Source organism: Delphinapterus leucas, chromosome 15 (assembly GCF_059928025.1).
Source record: "Delphinapterus leucas isolate spDelLeu-1000000601 "Yukka" chromosome 15, BTC_Dleu_Yukka2, whole genome shotgun sequence".
NCBI classification, from domain to species: Eukaryota; Metazoa; Chordata; class Mammalia; order Artiodactyla; family Monodontidae; genus Delphinapterus; species Delphinapterus leucas.
In genome coordinates, this window is record NC_143143.1 from 3,804,338 (window position 1) to 3,826,739 (window position 22,402).

The 22,402-nt window shown below is 54.8% G+C and overlaps 1 protein-coding gene across 10 annotated transcripts in view; it reads right to left on the reverse strand.

Annotated features, from left to right (window-relative positions):
• Positions 1-19,448, reverse strand: part of TNRC18 (trinucleotide repeat containing 18) — an 85,671-nt gene extending 66,223 nt beyond the window's left edge. For 8 of the 10 annotated variants that reach the window (XM_022565459.3, XM_022565458.3, XM_022565454.3 and 5 more), the window contains exons 1-2: positions 17,487-17,854; positions 15,154-15,586 (exon numbers count right to left, since the gene is read on the reverse strand). In XM_022565459.3, the coding sequence (XP_022421167.2) occupies positions 15,154-15,340 (187 nt within the window). In that variant the 5' untranslated portion in view covers positions 15,341-15,586; positions 17,487-17,854. Of the gene's footprint in view, positions 1-15,153; positions 15,587-17,486; positions 17,855-19,318 lie in introns of those variants that run through there. The other 2 variants (XM_089895538.1, XM_089895541.1) reach the window with 2 other exon arrangements.
• Positions 19,449-22,402: the final 2,954 nt, after the last annotated feature.

Here is a 22,402-nt window from a genome sequence, read left to right on the forward strand (position 1 = left end):
TCCCTCTGGGAATGTAAGCAGCAGGGAGCTGGGCGTGGGCCCCCCACTCCACCCAGCCTTGGCACCCCCCCCACCCCGCCTGTGCCCCCTCCAGGACTGAGCTAACAGGCCCTCCCAAGCTGGGACCCACCAACATCCCAGGCCCTCCCACCCCATACACTGCATCTCAGGGACACAGCAGAGAGCCATGAGTTTGGGGATGCAGGCCAGCCTGTTCTCAGCCATCGCCACCTCCTTCATCCACACTGAGAACACAGGAAGGGCTTCAGGGCTTTGCCGACTCCCAGGCTGGCCAAGGTCACCAGGAGGCAGAACTCAAATCCTGAAAAGGTGTTTGCTTCCTTCCTCCCCTCGCTGCTCAGGCAGGGCTCCCAGGTGCTGCGGGCTGGGGAATGAGGCCCGTCCGGATGAACCCCCCAGGGGGCTGCACTACGCTCACCTGCTGGTCCCTAGAGAGGGCAACGGTGAGGCCACCTTAGCCAGTCAGTGGAACCTTGCCTCTGTAATGGATGGAGTCACTGGCCTCCTTCTAGAAACTGCCTATAAAATAGATACCTGAAGTCCTCGCTGGTGGGAGAGGGGAGGGGGACTTGGATGAGATCATGGTGGGTACAAAGGTCTGGTAAACAATGAAGGACTCATAGGACTTTATCACAGGCTCGGGCGGGAATATGGGACAGCACAGCCCCACGGGCTGCACCCCAGGGCCTTTGCACCTCAGCCTGGAATCCATTCCTCCCTCCACATACTGCAAGTTATCTGTATACTCCCGTCTGTATATACCTCACTCCCTTCTCTTGCAGCCCAGGTGACAGGGAACGAATGTGGGCCTTCCGTCACCAGGGCCCCATAAACTGCAACCTGCCCCACCCCCACCCCCTTTCCTGACTTATTTTTTCCACCGTGCTTATCACCACTTATCAGACCATATACACATTAGCTCCTCCTTTATTGTAGTTCCTTGCTTATTGTCCCTCTCCACCCACTGGAACAGGAGTAGGCAAGATTCTTCTTGAAAGGGCCAGATAATAAATACTTTAGGCGTTGCAGGCCTATTCTACCTGCCTGACAATACTTTAAAACTACTGGGCTTTGTCCCAGTGAAACTTTATTTACAAAAAACAGGAGATGGGCCAGATTCGGAGGCAGTTTGCAGACCCCTGCCTTACACCATCCCCAGTGCCCCCCTGTGTACCTATACTGTACACAGTAGGTGCTCGATTAATATTTATGGGTGGGAGGGAGGGGCAAGGTCACGATCAGTTAGAACTGGGTGAAGGACGAAGAGGAGCCTTTCCTGGGCCCTACTTCACAGCCAGCGTAGGGCTTCAAGGCTTCACTTCATGCTGTCTCTAATCCAACCACCCCCATGCCACCCTCCCCACGAACTACCCACCCCCACCATCAACTCTGGGAGGGAGAGATTCTTGTCCCTTTTACAGATGAGGAAACTGAGGCTCTGACTCCAAAATCTACACTTTTCCACTCAGCCACAGCACCCGGACTCGAGACCCTGTTTTCATCTCTTCACTCCCAAAGACCCCTTCCACAACCAAACAAGAAACAAATGTGTTTTCCCTTCCTATTTTAAAACGTTTTGGCCTCGCAAAGGAACTGCATTCCTTAAGATGTCACCAAAGGCTATCAGAGCATCTCATCAGCATGATCAGATCAGGGTTATCACCCAAGAAAAGAGCCCATTCTAGCCCAGAGCACAGACATGTGACTTGGCCGTTTCTATGACAGCCGCTGAAAATAGTCCGAGGACCCTCTGGATAAAATGACCTTCAGACTCCCATTCATCCCAAGATTTCTGTAATATCTAAGCCAGAGCAGGGGTTAATGCCCTGTCTCTTAAAGAAAGAGCCTTATCGCTCAATCAGAATCCCAGGCAATTCACAAATGAAGAACAGTAATAATGGCCAAATTCAGGAAAAAGTTAGTATCGCAAACAAGTACCGAAACACGATGACATCATTTTCATCTATCAATCAGCATATTTTTAGTTTGACTGTGGGCCGGGGGGTGGGGTGGGGGTCTGTGGAGCAGCAGAGGGAGGGTGAGGACACAGCCAACCCATCCCCAGCTTTTGGAAAGCAAGTCAGCAGGCTGGCAAATCCCAGACCCACTTCTGGGGGTCCCCCTCAAGGAAACCACCTTTGTGGGCAAAGATGTACTTCTTAGGATGCTCGCTACAGCCAAATTGATGGAGAGATTTACTTTACTGCAATCCCGATCCAAACCCCAGTAGGGGCAAAGGTTGGGGGAGGGGGAGGGGCTGTGAAAATTGACAAACTGTCCCTAAAAGTTACATAGGAATTGAAAGTCGGGTGAAAAATTGACGAGATTTTTGCACACCCATGTTCACAGCAGCGTTATTCCCATTCACAACAGCGAAAAGATGCAAGCAACCCAAGGGTCCACTGGATAAACAAAATGTGGTCTATCTTTATACTATGAAATATCATTCAGCCTTAAAAAGAAAGGACATTCTGACCCCTGACCCAACATGGATGAACCCTGAAGACAGGATGCTAAGCAAAATAAGCCAGACACAGGTCAAATATTGTTATGATGGCACTTCTAGGAGGTCCCTGGCGGAGCCAGATTCATAGAGACAGGAAGTAGAGGGTGGGGGCCAGGGGCTGGGGGAGGGGGATGGAGGTTAGTGCTTCATGGGGACAGAGTTTCAGTTCGGAGGATGGAAATGTTCTGGAGATGATGGTGGTGACTGTTAATGGTGGTGACCTGACTGATGTGAATGTACTTTATGCCACTGAACCGTACACGTAAAAATGGTTACAGTGGCAAACCTACATGTATTGTACTAGTTAAAAGAAAAAGTTATATAGAAACACAGAAAATCAAGAATAGCCAGGGCAACCTTCAAGATGAAGAATAACGTGGGAAGACTTAGGCTATCAAATACCAGTAATGCAGGTGGTGTGATATCGGCACATGGGTACACGAAAAGGCCTATGGGGACAGGACGGTTCGGAAACAGGCCCACCATTGCACAGGGTAGAAAAAGGATGGTCTTTTCAATAAACACTGCTGGTCCACTTGGACACCCACATGGGAAAAGCCATGAATCTTGACTCCCTACTTCACACCATACCTAAAAATCCCTTCCAGGTGCACTGCAGAAAGGCAAAAGGCAAAAGATTCTAGAAGAAAACACTGGAAAGGCAAAAGCTTCTAGAAGAAAACACTGGAAAATTCCTTCGTGACCCAAGGGCAGCCAAAGCTTTCTTAAAGACCACATTAAAAAGCACTGACCATAAAAAAAAAAAAAAAAAAAAAAGCACTGACCATAAAGATAAGACCGATATACTGAAGTACATGAAAATTAGGAATGTCTATCCATCACATGACGCCATTAGGAGAATGGAAATGTGAGCCACCTCATGGAGAAAGATCTGTGCCCCACTGAAGGGCTTGTATCCAAAATATATAAAGAATGCCTGAGAATCAACAAGCAAAAGGCAGACACCACGATGTAAAAACAGGCAAGATGCAACAGGAGAGTGGCAAATAAGGAAGTCCAAGTGTCCAGTAAATCCATGACAAGGTACTCAGCCTCATAAACCATGGAGGAAATGTGAATGAAAACTTCTGCACACCCACCAGAAGGGTTAACGTGTCAAAAAGGAAAAATGGACAATATTAATACATGGCCAGAGGGAGCATAAATTAGTACAACCATTCTCAAAGAGTTTGGCAGAATCTAGAAACCTTTCTGACCCAGCAACGCCCTCGCAGGTCTGCGTAGAAAGATCGCAAATTGGAATTCAAAGATCTTCTCACCAGCAATCGCCAAAGCTGGAAAATAACCCAAATGTCCAACAAGAGCTGGATAAACAAATTGTTACATTCTCACAGGAGGCAACCCCTTCATCAAGGAGAAGGCACTACAGCGACCAGGGCAGGATAAATCTCACAACCTCACACCCAAGAGGACACTATCTGCTTCCACAAACGTGAAGGGCACCAACAGACAAGTCAAAGCAGGCGGTTAAGCCAGGTTCGGGTCACCTTGGGACAGGGTGACAGAACAGGGCACCTGGGTTTCCTTCGTAACCTGGTTGATTCGGTTTGTGAAAAAAATAACCAAACTGTACGTTTATGATCTCTGCTTATTTCTGTACGTCCTTTAAGCCCCAATAAAAAAATATCCTTTAAAAAACTGAGCGCAGAGGGAGGCCAATCTGAGCACAAGCATGAGTAATTTTCATGGAACTCTCACATTAACAAAATTTGCAAAAACGAAAACAAGTAAATAAATAAAAATGAGCCCAGAAAGGAAAAGGGAAAGAGAAAGAAAAATTCTCATTCATACCCCATCTCTCCCCAGCCCCTGGCTTTCTCGCCAGAGAGCTCATGTCTGGCCCCTAGATCCCACACTTCCTGGCTGTGTGACCTTGGGGAGGTGACACAACCTCTCTGAGCCTTACTTTCCTCTAAAGTAAAATCGGGAGCTCCCTGGTGGTCTGGTGGTTAGGATGCCGGGCTTTCACTGCCGTGACCCAGGTTCAGTCCCTGGTGGGGGAACTGAGATCCCGCAAGCTGCACGGTGTGGCCAACAAAAAAAATAATAATAAAGTAAAGCTCTCACCTTTAAAAATAAAGTAAAATGAAGGGCAGACAAGAAAGGAAAGAAATTGTGCCTGGGGCCGTGCCTGTGTCCTCCGCTTCATGGCACTCCCCTCTCCCCAGGAAGGTGACACAAGAAGACAGACCAGCAAGGCTGAGGGACAGAGCTAGAGGGTGGGAGGCTTACTTTGCACATTCTTGGTGCTGTGACTGGGCCACAGGACCTGTGGCCACTGCCAACGTCCCCAAGCTCCCATCCGTGCAGTACACGTGGCTGAGAATCTTGAGCTGCAGAGGTTCTTCCTCTGAGCTAAGCAGAGGCTCGCTCAGAAGCCACCAGGCCAGATCGACCTGCCCCGCCCACCTAGGAGGGGAGGGGTCCAGCTGGGCCCGAGGGCTGGCCCGAGGGGCTTTATTCCTCCAGCTCCCTCATCCAGGCTAAGTGTTACCTCCAGCCTCCCTCCCCTCCCGCTGGAGCCAGCCCTCACCCCAGGACGGTCGGATCCCAGCAGGCACCTTTTAGCCTCCCAGACCTCCCAGCTCCTCCCCAGCAGAGGTCACAGCAAGTGAAGGGCAATCTGGGTTTAACTCCAGCCCCTCCCCCAGCCCAGAATCTGGGCCCCCTGTAGGCTAGGACTTTGCCTTGCTCCCACCAGACACCCAGACCACAAAGTAGGTGCTCAAATCTAAATAAAGGGGATCCCAAGGCAGCCCAGAGCGGTCAAGGCCTCAGCCTTGCCAATGATATGCAAATACATCCACCCCGGCCTCGCCCCAGGGCTCCAGACTTTCTCAATTCTAAAGCAATTACAGAGGATTTCCCCATTGATTTCTCTTCCCCCTAAAGGAGGTCCTGGCCTAGAGGAAGTAGAGATAGGGATGGAAGGAGGGCCTTCTAGGAACTATGGGCCAAAAACAGGGCAGTGTCCTAGGGGGGAAGGCGGAGACAGAGAGGAACCAGGTCTCTCCGGCACAGGACCGGGGAGGAGAGGCAGCCGGATCCCAGGGCACTGAGATCTAGTATGACAAATCCTTTCCCAGAGGACTTCCCTGGCGGTCCAGTGGTTTAGACTCCACGCATCCACTGCAGGGGGCACCGTTTCGATCCCTGGTTGGGGAACTAAGATCCCACATGCCAAAAAAAGAAAGAAAAGAAAAAACTCCTTCCCCAGGTGCCAGAACACTCACAAAAATGGCAGTAACACGGTTTTAAAAGGAAACATTACTGCACATGAATGGAACCCTTGAGGGTCTTAGGCTAGATTCTCAGGGCTGGTGTGGGGACCAAAGTGAAAATGGGATCTGAGTACAAATCCTCGTCCTTAAAAGGTACACTCAGCTCTTGGAAGAGGGGCGGCCAAGTTTAAACTCCCTGGAGGCTGTTAACAGGACTCCAGCCTGGGAGACTGAGGAAGACAGAAAGGAAGACCTACAGACACTGTCAGAAACTTCCACAATGGTCAACAAGTCCCCCCCTGGGATCCCAGTCTCATCAGCTTGTTAGCGCCTCTTTCTTAAATATGAAGAGACACCAGAGAACCAGCCAGACACCTGCAGAGTCTCCAACGTGAAAGACAAATGAACAAAAAAGACCCAGAGGAACAGAGACCATGCCTGAGAGAAGAAAACTCCAGAAAAAAATTTAATTAATATCCTGCAAGTGATGAGAACTAATGTATCCATGAAACAAGAACAGGGTGCGATTGAAAAAATAAAAGGACTTGCCTAGTGGCACAGTGGTTAATAATCCGCCTGCCAATGCAGGGAACACGGGTTCAATCCCTGGTCCTCGTCCGGGAAGATCCCACATGCCACGGTGCAACAAAGCCCATGCGCCACAACTACTGAAGCCCGCGCGCCTAGAGCCCGTGCTCCGAAACAAGAGAAGCCGCTGCAATGAGAAGCCCGCGCACCGCAACAAAGAGTAGCCCCGCTCCACACAACTAGAGAAAGCCCACAAAGCCCACGGGCAGCAACAAAGACCCAACGCAGCCAAAAATAAAAATAAACGAATATTTTAAAAAAAGAGAGGAGCATCCAGGTTATAAGACAGAGCTCCTAGATATTAAAAATATGACAACTTAATTAAAAAATCAAACTGCACAGTTAGAGGACACAATTGAGACCATCTAGAAAGCAGAAGAAACAAAGAGATGGAAAATAGCAAAGAAAGTAGAAGAAAAGTAGGTGATCGTTCTAGGAGATCCGCTATCTAATAGAGGCACTAGAAAGAATAGCAAAAATGGTGAGAAGTAAATCATAAAATACCAATAAAATTAACAGTAATTCAAAAAGTCTTCATTTAAAATGTAAAAGGTAAGCACTATTACTCGTTTTACATAAGAAAAAACTGAAGCTTACAGAGTTAGGTAACATGTCCAAGGCCATGTGGCAAGTGGAAGAGCACGTGTAAGAATTTCAGAGCCAATGCTCTATAACTATTATGTGGTTCTAGAAGATTTTAGGCGTTTGTAAAAGGGAAGACAAAAAGTTCACGTACAAAGATCAAGAATCAAAATAACATCACACCCTCAAAAGCTGCACTGGAATTTAGAAGGTGATGTTGCAGTCCCCTCAAATGATTTCCAAGATGTCCATCAAGCCTGAAGGTAAAAATAAAGGCATTTTCAGGTATACTAGGCCTCAAAAAAAATTGCCTTCTGTGTATCCTTTCACAGAATGCTACTGCAAGATACGCTCCACCAAAACAAGGAAAGCAGGAAAGAGGAAGGAATGAGAATCAGGAAACAGGAGATGCAACACAGCACAGAGGGACAGTGAGTCTGAACAGGCCCAGCCACCAGGCAAACCAGACTAGAGAAGGAAGAAGAAAAACTGCAGGAAGGAAATCTCCAGACGCAGCTCATCCAACAGATCTAACCAAATGAAAACTATACCAAGAGATGAGAAGACAGAGATTCTAAGAAATCCCTGCAAATGGGGGGGAAAAAGAGGCAATTAATAACTCAAGGAAATAAAGAAATGAATTTTATTATATCACTTGGCTCAAATACAAACATTTACAAATCCAAAGCCATAATAATAAAACTGATCTAAACAAAATTGTATTTCGGGAATTCCCTGGCGGTCCAGTGGCTGGGACTCTGTGCTTTCACTGCCGAGGGTCCAGGAGGGCCCAGGTTCAATCCCTGGTGGGGGAACTAGGATCCCACAGGCTGCGTGGCACAGCCAAAACAAAAAACAAAACAACAACAAAACAAAACTGTATTTCACAAATATTGGGAGGAGAGAGGAAGGAGGAATGGGGGTGGGGGATGGCGTGAGGCAACAACGACAAGCAACATTTACTAAGTGCTTTTTTTTTTTTTTTTTTTTTTTTTTTTGCGGTACACGGGCCTCTCACTTGTTGTGGCCTCTCCCGTTGCGGAGCACAGGCTCCGGACGTGCAGGCTCAGCGGCCATGGCTCACGGGGCCTAGCCGCTCCGCGGCATGTGGGATCTTCCCGGACCGGGGCACGAACCCGTGTCCCCTGCATCGGTAGGCGGACTCTCAACCACTGCGCCACCAGGGAAGCCCAGTGCTTATTATTTTCCAGATACTGTTCTAAATGCTTTACATGTATTAATGATTTAATCCTCATAACAATCTCATGAAGTAGGTACTATTATTATCCCCATTTTACAGATGAGAAAATCAAGGTAGGAGAGGTAAAGAAACTTGCCTACGGTCTCACACTAATAAATGGGAGAGTCAGGATAGAGACTTGGACAGTCTACGCAAAATCCTCATCTTCTATAGAAGTCAATAAAGAATCTCAAAATCTAAAAAATAACTAGCAGTAGAAGCAGGGGATTACAGAAAAATATGGATGAAAAGGCCAAAAAAGAAAAACAGCCAAGAGAATTTAAAGGGGGCATCAGGAATGGGGAGACAGGAGGCAAGGTATTGCTGGTTCTCCTTATAATCCTTCTAACACCATCTGACTTTTTAAACGACACCTAACTTTAAAGTTTATACTCTGCATAAAACAGAAGTGTATACTTTCACTAAGTGAATTTTACAGGATGCAAAGTATTCCTCAATAAAGCTTAAAAAAATGAGGGAAAAAAAGTGTTTAAGATGCAGGCACAGGGACTTCCCTGGCAGTCCAGTGGTTAAGAATCTGAGCTTCCAGTGCAGGGGGCACGGGTTCAATCCCTGGCTGGGGAACTAAGATGCAGAGTGGGTGGGGGTGGGAGGGATGCACGCTCAATTAGGTACTACTACTTACCAGAATGAACAGAATTTAAAGCAACTGACAATATCACGTGCTGGGAAGACAGGGAACGGATTGCACAATGGTGCGACCACTGGAAAGCTCACAGCTACAAAAGCTGAATCTACACATACTCTGTGACCCACTAATTGCAGTCCTAGATACTATCTACACAGCCAAAGAAATGTGTACCTACATGCACCAAAAGGGCACGATCATACCAGCACTATTCATAGCAAACACTGGAAACAACCTAAATGTCCATCAACAGACAAGAGTGATGTGAATTGCGCCGTATTCATGAGGTGGAATACTATACAGCAACCAGAAACCAGTTACTGCTTCACACCTCAGATACGGATGGATCTTACACGCTGGTGTGAGTGAAAATGGCTAAAAATCAAAAAGGACAGGCTGCATGACTCCATTGACAGAAAGTTCAAATACAGGAAAAGCTAATCTAAGGTAACAGAAATAAGAATGAAGTTGGGTGTGGGGTGGATGGCGACCAGGAGAGAGCAGAGGGAACCTTCTGGATGCGGGAAACGTCCTGATCTTGAGCTGGCTGGTGGTGACATCAGTGTGTTCATTTTGTAAAACTGCAAGTACTGACCACTCAAGATTGAAGCGTTTCACAGAGTATCCATTCCACCAAAAAAGGAGAATAATAAAAATAATGTGTTCCAGTTGGCACCCTGGAGTCTAAGGAGCCTGTGGACCATACAAAGGGGCTACGTACACGATTTCAGAGGTCCTCAGAGAGGACCAGACTAGAGCCAGGGATTCGTGAGTCACTGGTTAAGGACAATTTTAATTACAGCAATCACTTTTACTGTAACTTTTGCACAGGGCTATTCGTACGCTAGGCACTTCAGTACCATTAATGGACCCATTTCACAGATAAGAAAATCTAGGCTTAGAGTCATCACCCAGTAAGTGGAAGAGCAAAATCCGACCTCAGCCCCGAGGCCCTCCTGCCCCTGGCAGTTATCTGGAGATTGCAAGATGAACCTAAGCTGGTGCTTAAGGCCCAGAACATGCAAAACTATTACTGAGAGTGTGTGAAGCAGGTTTTTGTTCTGGGCTGAGGGTCCATCACTTTCATTAGCTCATAAAAGAAACTGGGATGCAGATGGTGAATGCATTCACGGCATGCAAACATGGTTTGTTTTTGTGATTCCGATCAAATGGCCTTGATTTCCTCCAAAGTCAGATGCCAGGCCTCTACGGGCAGCTGGCGTGCCAAGGACCCTAGCCCTGAGGGCCAAGACTGGCCACTGGCCAGGGGTCCCCACTGCCCCTGGGGAGGCCCAAGACCTGTCCTGAGCAGCAGCTCCCACAGGTGCCCTCAAAAGCTGGGCTGGGAAGTAAAGGACAGGTGAGGTTCATGATGGGGGTAGATTCTGGGTGAAAGACAGGACCCCACATGACCAAAGACAGGGCTCTAAGGGACCACCAGGTGGCAGTTACGTGAGATCAGGCTGCAGACTGGTCCACGCCAGGAGCCAAGATCACCCCGACCTGGCCACATCCAAATCAAGAATGCTCGATCACCAGCTTCTCCTCAAACCTGTTCCTCCCCATTCCTCCAGAAGTAGCACTGACCAAAAATCCATTTGCTGTCCTCCTCATCTGCCCCTCCACATCGATCTCGGCAGCCCCACCTCCACAAGACACGAAACCCTGGCCACCTCCAGCCTTCCTCCCTGGCCACTATCACCTCCCTGACAACCTCCTCACCACGGACAAGTTCCCTCTTCTCTCCTGTCTACCGATCTCCAGCAATCCAGATTAATTTTGTTAAATGCCCATTTGGAAATCATTTCAAACTCAAAGTCTGAAACAGTTCAACTAGCAAATAGTCCAACTGCCGTATGACCTTCCCCAGGTTCAGCAATTGTGAACTGCTTTCTCACCCTACGTGTGACAGGGTGAGAAGCTGATTTATTTGAAATCATTTGATTTATCGTTGTCTCCCACATCTAAAAATTTTAGATATTGTTTTTTTTTCTTTTCCTGAGCCATTCCTGAGAGTACTTGCATTCATCAAGTCCCCTGCCCCTAAACATTTCAGTGTTCTTACTTCGCAAGAGCAAGGACGTTCTCTTACATAATCACATTACAGTGATCAACTTCGTGAAACCTGATATTCACTTGATGCTATCGGCTAATCTACAGTCCATATTCCAATTCTGTCAATTGCCCCAGTGATGTTCTTTAGAGCAATTTCTCCCCTGATCCGAGATCCAATCGAGGGCTATATATGGCGTTTTTGCTGTCAGTTTTTTCATCTCCTTCAACCAGGAACAGTTCTCAGCCTTCGTCTTGCATGCCACTGACATTTTTTAAGAGTCCAGACTAGTTCTGTAAAATGTCCCTCAATTTGAGTCACTCCCTCCATTTAAAACCCTGCCTTCTCATTCCTCGGAGTTTGAAATTCCAAGACCTCATTACTGGCCTTCAGGGACTTACAGGGTCCCACACTCCCCCCCTTCCCCTCCCCCCTCCCCCTCCCCCTCCCCCCAGCTCCAGCCATTCTCAGGGCTCACAGCCCCTCACCACTCTGGCCAAAAAAGTCCCTCGGTATTTTCTTTCCTTCACAGTCTATCTCTCTCTTTAAAATGACTTCCTTCGCTGACTTATGTTTACTGCCTGGCCCCCACACACTAAGATGGGAGCTCCAATGACGGCAAAGATTTTTCTGTGTTTGGTCGCCGCCGATTCCCAGGGCCAGAGCAGTGCCTGGCACACAGGAAGCACTTGGAAATCCTTTGCTGAGTAAATGAACAAGTGAGGAAAGAAGACAGTGCTGAGGCTGAGAGCTAAAGAACCAGGAGGCTCAGAGAGCCAGGGGGCTGTGGAGGCTCTTCCAGATTCTAGAACGTTCCCCAGGCCTCCCCTATGCCTCTGCCCAGACAAGGATGCACCCAGCAAATCTCCCTTATCTTGAGGATCACATCACTCCACCAGCCAGTCCCAATGATTAATCTTCTTAAATCAATCTCAGTAGGCTGACTGGATTCCAGAGATAGAGCTGATCAGACCCTGGAGAAGGCCCACAGCCCGCTATTGTCCACTGGCCGGTCCAAAGTGCAGGGCCTCCCCATTCTGATCCTGGGTTCCCACCCCCTATTCACATATCCTCCAGGGGCCAGCCCAGGGTGTGGGGTCAGGGAGAATAAACATCCAAGCACAAAATCCTGCTAATAGCTCTTTAATTGCAATGGTGAGGGCAACTGAGTCCAGGCCTCCCAACCCCAGAACAGAGGAGCAGGTCGACCAGGTGTTTGTCACTTACTTGCCCATTTCACCGACTGCTGTGAACATTTTAGGGCTCACATACCTATCAATACTCAAGATTACTGGAAAGGTAACCGGGACCCTCTATCCCAAACCCCATTTATTCCTGATTTCACCTCCTCTTCTGCAGAGGAAGGAACCATCCCTCTGCACCCGGATCCACGATGCAGAAAACTGTCTCCCAACCCCCCTGTCAATACCTGCTTGAATAGGGTCCCAGCCACCACCCCACAGCCAGGGTCCATTCCAGCTGTGAGCCCTCCTGGGGGCAGCTCCCTCTGCCTTGGAAAGCTGGATTCACCCGGAGTTCCCGCCCACGCTGGAGTCCAGAGGTAACTAGGCCTCTCCAGCTGTGTGACCTGAGGCAAATAGCTCAGCTTCTCTAGGCTTCCCAGTACAAGCATAAACAAATAAAGATGTGGCTGATAACGTTGGCGTGACTTAGGGAGCTGACAGCCAAGAAGGTGATGCGCCTTAGAAGCGGAAAATTTAGCACCTGCACCCCGCAAGAAAGGCGGGGACGGGTGCTGGGTTGAGAAATTTGTAAGCCTGCCCCGCCCCAAGCAGTGAATAGGGAGCAGTTCCCCACCGCCTGGCTAATGGGATGAGCACCGGGCTTGGTCTGGGCGTTGGCCCAGGGTCTTGGGGTCCCTAGGTCTCAGTGCGGCCACTCGACCGGCGGGGAGCAAGAGGCAGCGTCAACCCCCCACCCTTCCCTGCTGGGTGAGCGAGCACCGGCCTGAGCGGCGGCGCTCCCCGCGCCCGGCTGCTCTTTCCTCCATGACCTCAGCCGCCGAGCACGCAGAACTCAGGCAGGTCCTAACTCACAAAGTGCAGGCACAGGCCTCTGCGGCCACCTCCCGCTGGACTTCCTCGTCCTGCCTGCCCCTCCCTCGAGTCCCTTCCCCCGTGCCTCAGCCTCCCCATCCACCTAATGGGCATTAGGGGGCCTGGTTGCTGCGCTTGGGCTCGGCGCGGCCCTGGCCCCCTTGAGTAGGGGCTGCTTCCCCGGCTGCTTCTCATTAGAACGCTTGGCCGCTGCCAGGCCCCAGCCAGACTGGACACCGGGAGTCCGCGGCGCCCTCTCCCAGACTCTCGGAAGGCGAGTGAAGGCCCTGCCAGCCAGAGTGACTGGGGTCTCACTTCTAGGCCACAGAACCCTGCCACCTCTCCGGGCCGGGCCAAGCGACCTTAAGGGCGCAAACACAAAAATGACCGCGGCCTCTGGGCGCGCGCAAAAGGGAACAGCCCGACCGGCCCTTTGTACCCCAGGGCCGCCCCCCAGCCCTTCCTCTAGGGTCTCCGGCACCCCTCCCTCACCGGAAGCGCACCACTTGGGAGAAAACCCTAGCCCTCGGCGTGGCCGGCCGGGCAGAGCTCCTGGGGGACACGCGCACCCCAAGGCCACGACCCGGTCCTCGCCCCCCCCCCGGGCAGGCGGGGATCTTCGCGCTCCCGGCCCCCCCGACCCCGTGCGTGACCCTCCCCCGCCTGGCGCCTCACAAAGGCCCTTTGTCCCGCCGAGCCCTGCGACTCTGGTCCCTGAAAAGTTCCAAGAGAAAAATCAAAGAGAGGGGCAAAAACAGCGAGTGCTACCGAGCGGGCTGGGTTGGTGCGGCAGGGCCAAGGCGGCTGCTGCGGCCCAGAGCTGTCCCCTCCAAGACCCCAAGGCCAAGGGAGCGTCGGGAGCTCCCCGAGAAATCACAGGAATCCTAGACTACGCTTTGTTGTGGGAGAGGTGGATTTTTTTTTTTTTTTTTTTTTTTTTTTTTTTTTGCGGTACGCGGGCCTCTCACTGTTGTGGCCTCTCCCGTTGCGGAGCACAGGCTCCGGACGCGCAGGCTCAGCGGCCATGGCTCACGGGCCCAGCCGCTCCACGGCATGTGGGATCTTCCTGGACCGGGGCACCAACCCGTGTCCCCTGCATCGGCAGGCGGACTCCCAACCACTGCGCCACCAGGCAAGCCCGAGGTGGATTTTTTTTTAAAGTTGAAGCGTGGGACGCCAGGCACAAACCTGGAGGCAGCCGGGGGAGGAGGAACCGGGTTTTCTGCGGCGGCCGAAGGCAAGTCTGGAGGTCCCCGCGTCTCCCTTCCCACCCCGCCGGACTGGAGCGGCCGAGGCCCGCGTGGGGCAAGCTTCTCCCTCTCCAGTGTGGTCCCCACCGAGCCTGGGCAGCCCCTCTCGGGAAATGGCAGAAGCCACCGGGCCTTCTCTGACACCTCCTCCCGCGCTTCCATGTCAGACCCATGGTGTTCCCTCCGCCGATCGTGCCCCGCGGATCCGCTCCTGCACCACTTCCTTCCCCTAGCTTTGGGATGGCGACTGCCCAGGATCTGCATCCCTGCCTTCCCGCAGGAAAACAAGGGGTCCCCGGGGCCGGGGTTGCTGCCCTCCTTCCCGGGGGTGTGGAGGGGGGGTGGGATGAGGGGTCTCCCAAGGGCCGCCGGCCGCCCGCCCCCCGGAGGCCGCGTTCCCAGGGCTGGGGTCTTCGTCCGTCCGCACCCTCAGGCGCCGGGGCTGGCTGGAGACCCCGCACGAGAGTTGAGAAGCTAAGGAACGAACCCAGGCCCAGGGCGCCTGAAAAAACATTTGCCACAAAAACTATTCCGGCTCTGGGAGCAGATGTCTCAAAGGGTATGGAGTTGGTCTGTTCTTTTCTCGCCCAGATTTTGAAAACTCCAACCCAGGCTCGAGTTGCAGGAGCCCGGGGTTTGAAATAGCCCCTGGTGGCTCCGGTTTCGGCAGACTCGAGCGCCTTGGGAGGGCCCGAAGCGCCGGGGAAGGCAGCTGAGTCGCGCGCCCCTCTCCACCGGAGCCTCCAGACTGGCCTCTGCCCCGGGCCCAGGCGTCTCCCCGGCCCGGGAACTGAGCCTGCCGGCAACCCATGGGCACCCAGTGAACCGGCCGAGGGAGAAGGAGAGGCCGACCCCCCGTTGCGAACGCCGGGGGTGGGGGGGGAACGGACCTAGCACTTTCCCCGGGCCTCCCTCCCAGGATCCCGAGGAGACTACTGGGGGCGGGCGTCGCGCAAGGCACTTACCCGGGTGCGGGTGGAGGTTGAGGCCGGCCATGTACTTCCCGGGCGGCAGCGCGCCAGGCAAGCCTGAAGCGGGCAAGCGTCCGGCCGTGGCGGCGCCCACGCGGTGACTGTCCATGGCCAGGCCGGACAGCAGCGGCGGCGGGGGGCCGTGCACAGACCGCGGGGGCCCGAAGTCTCGGCCATCCATCCTCCGCGGGAGTGCCGCGGCCAGCCCCCCACCCGGCCCGCGGGCCTAGTTCAGTGGGACCTAAAAGTTCGGCCTCGACGTAGTCCCAGAGTCCTCGGGCGGCGGGGGCTCCGCGGCGTGCATGGCGGCGGCGGCCAGCGGGTCTTGCGCTCGGCGGCGGGCCTGCGGCCCGAGGCGCACAGACGGCCGGTGGTGGGGCCCCTCCGGGCGGCCAGGCGGAGCTGCGCGAGGCGGCGCACAAGGCGTCTTGGCGGGGAGAGGAGACGGGCCGCGGAAGAAACAGAAGGGGGAAAAAGAAAAAGGAGGGGAAAAAAGAAACAAGTTCAGAAAGTCGTCTATGCCGTTCGGGGTCGGGGGCTGCCGATGTGGTGGCCAGAAATGAAATCGGGAGTAGCCCCTTTTCCATAAAAAGTTAAATTCCATGTTCCTTCCTTCGGCGGCATCGGGCTCACGGGCAACGGCTCAAAAGGTGGCCGGTGGCGCGCTACGCCCCAGCCCAGACTCTGCCTCGGCAGCTCACGGGTGCTCCCGAAACTGGGGAAGGCCCCTCGGCCGCGCCCCGAGCGCGTCAATACAAACCTCCGAAGTGTGTTGGATTCCTGGGCGTCACATGCTCCGGGGTTTCAAACAGTGAAACCTTTCCATGAGCAGTTCGAAATGTCTCCCTAAACACTATGTAACTATCTTATCTGGAAAGTTTAATACTTAACCTTTGGGAGCCCTTGTCTCCCTTTTCTGAGTTTGGTTCCCCTGAGCTCGCCCCGAGCCTCGGAATTAGTAGTTTTTTCATGAAAGAGGGTGCTAAGCGGGTTTATTATTTTTAAAGAGACTCATCGCCCCCTCTTGCCATCCCCCTCGGGCCACTGTGAGTCGCAGAGCCTAAGTCCGAAGAGCCGAGACGTGGCATTCTCGCCCGAGGACTGGAAAGAATCCTTCAAAACAAGCTTTGGTTTCATTTTCCAGCGCCCTGGCCTGGGAATCCTGCGGCCCGAGACGTGGCCTGGAGCGGGGAATTTGGGGGGCGTCAGAGGGGAAGGGAGAGACTCAAGGGTCTCGCTCCTACCGTAGCTTGCCCCCAACCCCAAAAATAACCTACAAAGAAAACCTTCGCGTCGTGGGCCGACCGAGGGGCGCCTCCCTCAGCGTTGGGCAAATCCCCCTGTAGTTCCAGTATAAAGCTGTTTATTTTAAAGATTTGCCGATTCCCGTGGGGGCGGGAGGCGGTCTGGGAGCCAACCCTGCCCTCGCTCTCCGTCTGCCCTCAGCAGCTCGGATTCCTGATTCCAAGAGGCCCGGGCGCTCCTAGAGCCACCGGTCAAGCCAAAGCCACCGGCTCCCGGGTGCCCGCCCTGCTCCCCGCGACCGGCGGCCAGGCCCCGGAGCTGCAGACCCTCTCAGCCGCAACCCCCAGGCGTCCTCCAGCCTCCCTCCCCAACTTTGCTAAGGATGCTTATTTTAACCCGGTTTTGGTTACAAACACCCCCTCCCTCCCTCGCTGCCTCCCATCAGGCTCTGGTTACCAGATCCGCGTTTACTTTAGAAAAATCTAAGATCGCCACATCCGAAGATACATGTCAGGCGATGAGCTTTCCGTGATTAAAAAAAAAAAATTCTTTGTGTAGCTTTCTTTTAAAAGCCAGCGCTTCGGGTCATGCCCCAGCGCCCCACTTTGGGGAAGTCGGGGTGAAGCCCCCCGGAACATCCTTGCTCTGGTAGAGAAGCTGGCTCGGTCATCTGCGGGCTCTGCTGCGTTCTCCCTACTTTTCTTCCCCTGTTAAATGCAGTTAAAATGGCTGAATTCCGGCTTTTAATTAAAAACAGCCTATAATCGAAAACGTCTAGGCGTCCCTGGCTCCCCCACCGCCTGCCGGGAACCGAGAAGGGAACCGACGCCCCTCGGCCCGGTTGGGCGGGCTAGAGCAGGGCTGGGGGCTCAGGTGGGCGCCCGGGGCGCAGGGACTTGCCCCCACCCCTCCCGGGGCACCCCACCACGCCGGCCCTGGTCCCCCGATTCTGTCCTCGGGAGCTGGAGAGCTGAGGGTATCCCCGGCGCACCCCGAGGGGGGAGGCGGGGTGGGGGGCCATCTGGAGAAGTTTGGAGACCATCGCGCCCGGCCAGGGGCAGGCGGGTGGCCCGGCGGCGTACCTGGCGCGGCAGGGCTCCCGGCTCCAGGCGACGGCGACTCCGGTGGCGGCCCCGGCTCCCGGCGCGGCTAGGCGCCCGTGCTGCCCGCCATCCCGCGGCCGCTGCTCCCCTTCGCCACCCGCAGCCGCCTCACACTTTTTGCCCGCCTTTCCTTTTTTTGGTAGAAAACCGCTCCCCGGGCCGAGCGCTCGGCGCGCCAACTCCTCCGCCCTCCCGCGGCCGGGCTCCCGCAGCCCCCGGAAAAGCCAGCTTTCCTCCCGCCGAGCTCCCCGCTTTTTAATAAAATCCAGGTAGCGCCGGTTTAAAGAATCCCAAATCTCCATATACAGCCCGGGATTGGAAAAGGTACATTACACAACCCCCCTTTCAAGTTCCTCTCGCTGGATCTAAAAAAAAAAAAAAAAAAAAAAAAAGCCGCGGGGGGGCGGGAAAGGGGAGGGTGGGGGAGGGGAACACTCTACGGCGAAGAAACACGCATTGTTCCCGGGTGCCCGCCTCCCCCCCCAGGCCTGCCCCCGGCCGCCACCCATTGGCCGCGCGCGCCGCCAATCACGCGCATGTAAACACCTTGGCCCTCAGCCATCCCTATAAAACCAATTACGGACCAAGGGGCTCCAGCAGTTTCTAGGCTCCCCTCGGTGGGGCTGAATGATCAAAACTGGTGGTGAGAATTTTTCCGGGCCGTTTCTAGGCAGCCCTCCCCCTCCACCAGCTCGGACCCCCCCTTCCTCCTCCTCCTTTTTCCTCCCCCCTCCCCCAGCGTCTGGGCTGAGTGATCAAAATAGAGGAAGATGGTTGTCGCCGCAATCCAGGGCTTTGCAAGGCGCAGTTTAATGGGCCGCCTGTCAGCTTCCTGCTCGCAGGAGGAGGTGACAAGCCGAGCGAGCCGGGAAGAGACAGAGGCCCGGCGGGCTGCACCCCGGGCCCGGGCCCCCGGCTCCCCACCTCCCCTGGAGCGCGCCTTCTACAACGCGCGGTGGAGACGCCAAAACGGACAAGGGCTGCTTTTTCCCTCCTCCCCACACCCCACTTTAAAACAAAGCAGCGATTCATTCCCTCCCCGAACTGCGCGGTTGGGTGGGATGGGCAGGCGAGAAGGCGGTTTTCCTTGCCCCGGTCTGCGGGTTCCTCCCTGAAACGCGGTGTCAGATGGTTACTGATTAATATTTTGGAGAGGCCGCGGCGGCGGGCAGCGGGTGAGTCTCTAATCTCCTAAAAGGGGTTCCTATAGAAACGCGGGCCAGGGCGCACCCCCCGCTCGGCCCCGGCCCGGGCTGCGGCGCTTTGCACCGCGCCCCTCCCCAAAGGCTCTCTTTGCGTGGGCGCTCCCCTCCCTTTCTCCCCCCCCAAAAAAAAATCAGAGCAGAAAAAAGGATTAGATCGGCTGAGCGCGAACTGACTCCCTCTCGATTCTGACATTTCAGCCTATTAGCATTTCTCCACGGGGCCTTCTGAAACCTATTAAAGTGTAATATTAAAAACCTCTTGGCTGGGGGCCTCTCTCGCCTTCCATCCGCCGTGCCCCCTCCAGGGAGGGCGAGACCGGGGGAAAAAAAAAATCTGTTGAGCTCAGAGGAAGCAGCAGCCAAGCCCAAAAAGTGCTTGGCTGGCCGCGGCAGCCGGAGGGGGAGGGGAGCCCCAATCCCCCAGACTTTGTACTTTTATTTTGCGCTTTCAGCAAAATCCTTTCTGGGTTGAGTAGCCGGGAGCTGCCCGCGGCAACCTACTTGGCTGCGGGCACGAGGAGTGCGGATGCGGTCGGAGGGGCAGCCCTAGGGGCCCGCTCCCTCCGCAGCCCCGCAGGGACCCGTGCCCGGCTAGGCATTACGTACCCTCAAAAGGAAGCTTGGAGGGGCAGAAATCCTTGGCGATCCTGCCTCAGAGAGCAACCGCGGTGATTAGATTTTAATTAAAACTAGAGAAGCCCGCTCTTTCGCCCTGCGCTGCGGACTCAGCGTTTTCGCATCGTTTATTCTTTTTTTTTTAAATCCATTTTTAAGGCAACTTTTCTGGAGGGGGGAAAAATGAGCTAGTTAGCGCCCATTCGTTCTATTTTCTTTTCGCCACTTTTAGAAAAAGAAGGGGGGTAGGCTTGGAGAGCGAACTGGGGGTGTCTAATTTAATTCCAGTATAAATTTGAGGAAAAAAGTTCAGCCTCTTGAGGGCAGTTTCAAGTTGCCCTTCCTGGAGCCTCCTGCGCTGGTTTCTAGGCTGCCCTCTTTTGGAAGCTGGAGCTCTGCGGGGCGGGGGGGGGGGGGGGAGGGAGGAGTGAGAAGGAAAGAAAGCCACGAAAATAGCCGGAGCCGAGGGGAACAAGCGGCGGAGCAGGGCACGCAGGTCTCAGTAGCGGCCGGGGCGGCGGGAGGCTCCCGTTGCAGCCCCGGGACGGCCAGAGCAAAGACGGAGAGGAGAGGGGGGTTAGAGAAAGGAGGTATTGTGTCTATGTGCCTTGGGGGAGGGGGGTGACTGCAGAAAAAGTAAATGCAGTTGAGCTGCACGAGGCTGCTGAAAGCCAAGACTGGGGAAGGGGCCGTGCGTGGGGTCGCACCCCGGGTGGGCGCAGAGTGTCCTCCAGTCTTATCCAGAGGCCTCTGTGGGTTCCTAGTAAACCCTCCCACTCCCGATCCCCCATCGCTCAGTATTCAGACCCCAGACACTGAACCTCCATTCCATTATCCCCTGTTCCGGGATCTGGAATGTTTTTCTTTGTTTTAATAGAGCTCAAGCAAAAAATATGTATGTTGAGAGAGTTGGGGTGGGGAATACAAAGGACTTGCAGGGTGGAAAAAACCAAAAGCCTATTTTTATAAATGTTTAATGTTTTCACTCCTGGATGCTCAAGACGTCGTAATTTTGACGGCAGGGTATGTGTGCCATAAATCATTTAGTTGCTAATAAAAATTCTGCCTGTTTGCCCTGGATTTGCCAAAGGCGTTTGCATTTTCCAAGTGTGCGCCTGGATGGAGTGGCGAACCAAGCCTGCATTTCATTACGGCCGAGGTTCGGGGAAAGCGAGGCCCCCTCCCCCACCCATACCCCGGGTTTTTGTGGGCTGCAGCCCCCTTGCGCTCCCCTCCCTGCACATACCCGCACCCGCGCGAGCCGCTGCGCGGCCCTCCCGCCAGAGCTCGCCCGGGTGCAGGGCCTGGGAACGCGTAGGTGGCGGCGGCGGCTCCCGGTTCCCGGCCGCGCAGCGGGGCTCCCCGGACAGACCCTGCCCGGCAGTGCCGGTTCTCCGAGCTGCAGCTCGGGTGGGGGCGCGAGCCGGCTACGCCGAGGAGCCACCCGCCTCGGACGACCTACGCGCGTCCCGATCTTTGCCCCCTCCCGGCCCGCGAGCCGCTGCCCGGGTGCCCGCAGTCGCTGGGCAAGCAGCGGCCGGGAGCCATCTTTAGGGCGGGGGACTGATCCCAAGCCGAGTGGTGGGCGCAGCCCAGGCTTCTTCCAAGACCCTCGCTATTCGTAGAGGGCATCGGGGACACGCCTGGCTGGGCTTCAGGGTCTGGGGAAAGGAACACCCTCCCCGCTTTGGTGGCCACAGAAACGTAAAAACCAGGCCGGGGCGCCCTGCGCGGAGCGGATAACAACGCGCAGCCCGCAGTCCTCCCGGGTCCCGCCGCCATCTTCCACTCCCTCCCCCCACGTATTTGTGTTTACTCGGCAAGATCCGTAGCCAAAAAGAGTGTGTTGACGCAGTGTGTGTGTGTGTGTTTTGTACTAGCTGGGCGTAAAATCGGCCGAAGGGGGGAACCTCCTTGCAACCCCAAACCTCAGTTCCCAGAGAACCCGCCCAAGCCAGCGCTTTTGTCCGCGGCCATCCTGGGCCGCCAGAAACGAGGCCTTTTGTATATTTCTAGGCCTCCAGCTCCGTGGACGCGGCCTGACTGACAAAATTATTTCGCTTTGTTTTAAAACCCAAGGACAGGCCAACCTTGGATTCAGCTCTCCCTGACTACGCCTTTGTCACTCGCGGGCTCAGTCCCCAGCGCCGCGGTCAATCCTGTCCTATTCAGGGCCGAACACGGCGCTCCCCGGAATCCTGGTGTGGCCGACCGCTTGGACGCGTTCTCCCCCACCCCCTTCCCCAGAAAAGAAACCCGCATCCTTTCCTAGGCGAGGACACCCGAGCCACCTCCTCCCGTCGCCCCGAACGGCCCTTCGCGGTGGGGACCGAAATCCCCGCGCCTCCACCGGCCTCCACCATCCTCTCGGTGAAGGGAGCCCCGGGCATTCGCCGGCCTCGGCTGCCCGCTCGGGAAGCCGTGACGCTGTCTTTTAAGCGCCAGTTTCCAGGTTCCAGGTCCGACAACCAGGGAGCTCCTGGCCCGGGTGCCGCTAAAACCCGGAGAGGCCCCGCCCGGGAAAGCCAGGCTCGCCATCCCCTTGCTGGGACGGGCCCAGTCACGACTCAGCGCCGAGCCGAGGTTCGGCCAGCGCAGCCGAGATGCGTCCCGACCCGCCAGAAAGACCCAGGACGCGGCGCCAGAGCCACGAAAGCCGCAGGGACCAGGGGGCACGGCGGGCAGAGCCTGGACCGAAGTGCCAGGCCCGGCCCTGGCAGATCCCGGCGGCTCTCGGCTCCGCCTCCGGCCCTGGCCTCTTCCCCCGGCCGGGTCGGGTCTTCCACTCTACTGTTTGGCTCTAAGGGAGACACTCTCCGTGCGCAGGGGGCTGGCTGCGGCCATAAATCTCGGCGCAGGGCCCTCCTTCCCGCTGCACGCACGGGTACTCCCGGTCGTCGACCCCGCGTCCCTACCGCACCAGATGCCCCGCTCTCCAGGTCAGGGCCTGGGGGCCCCGAGACTGCGCGGGGAATCCAGCCAGAAGCTTCCCCTTTCACCAGAGAGAGGGAACGGCCCTGTCCACTTGGTGCCACCATCTTCCATCCCCGCGGTCACCGGACCCCGAGGTGGCCT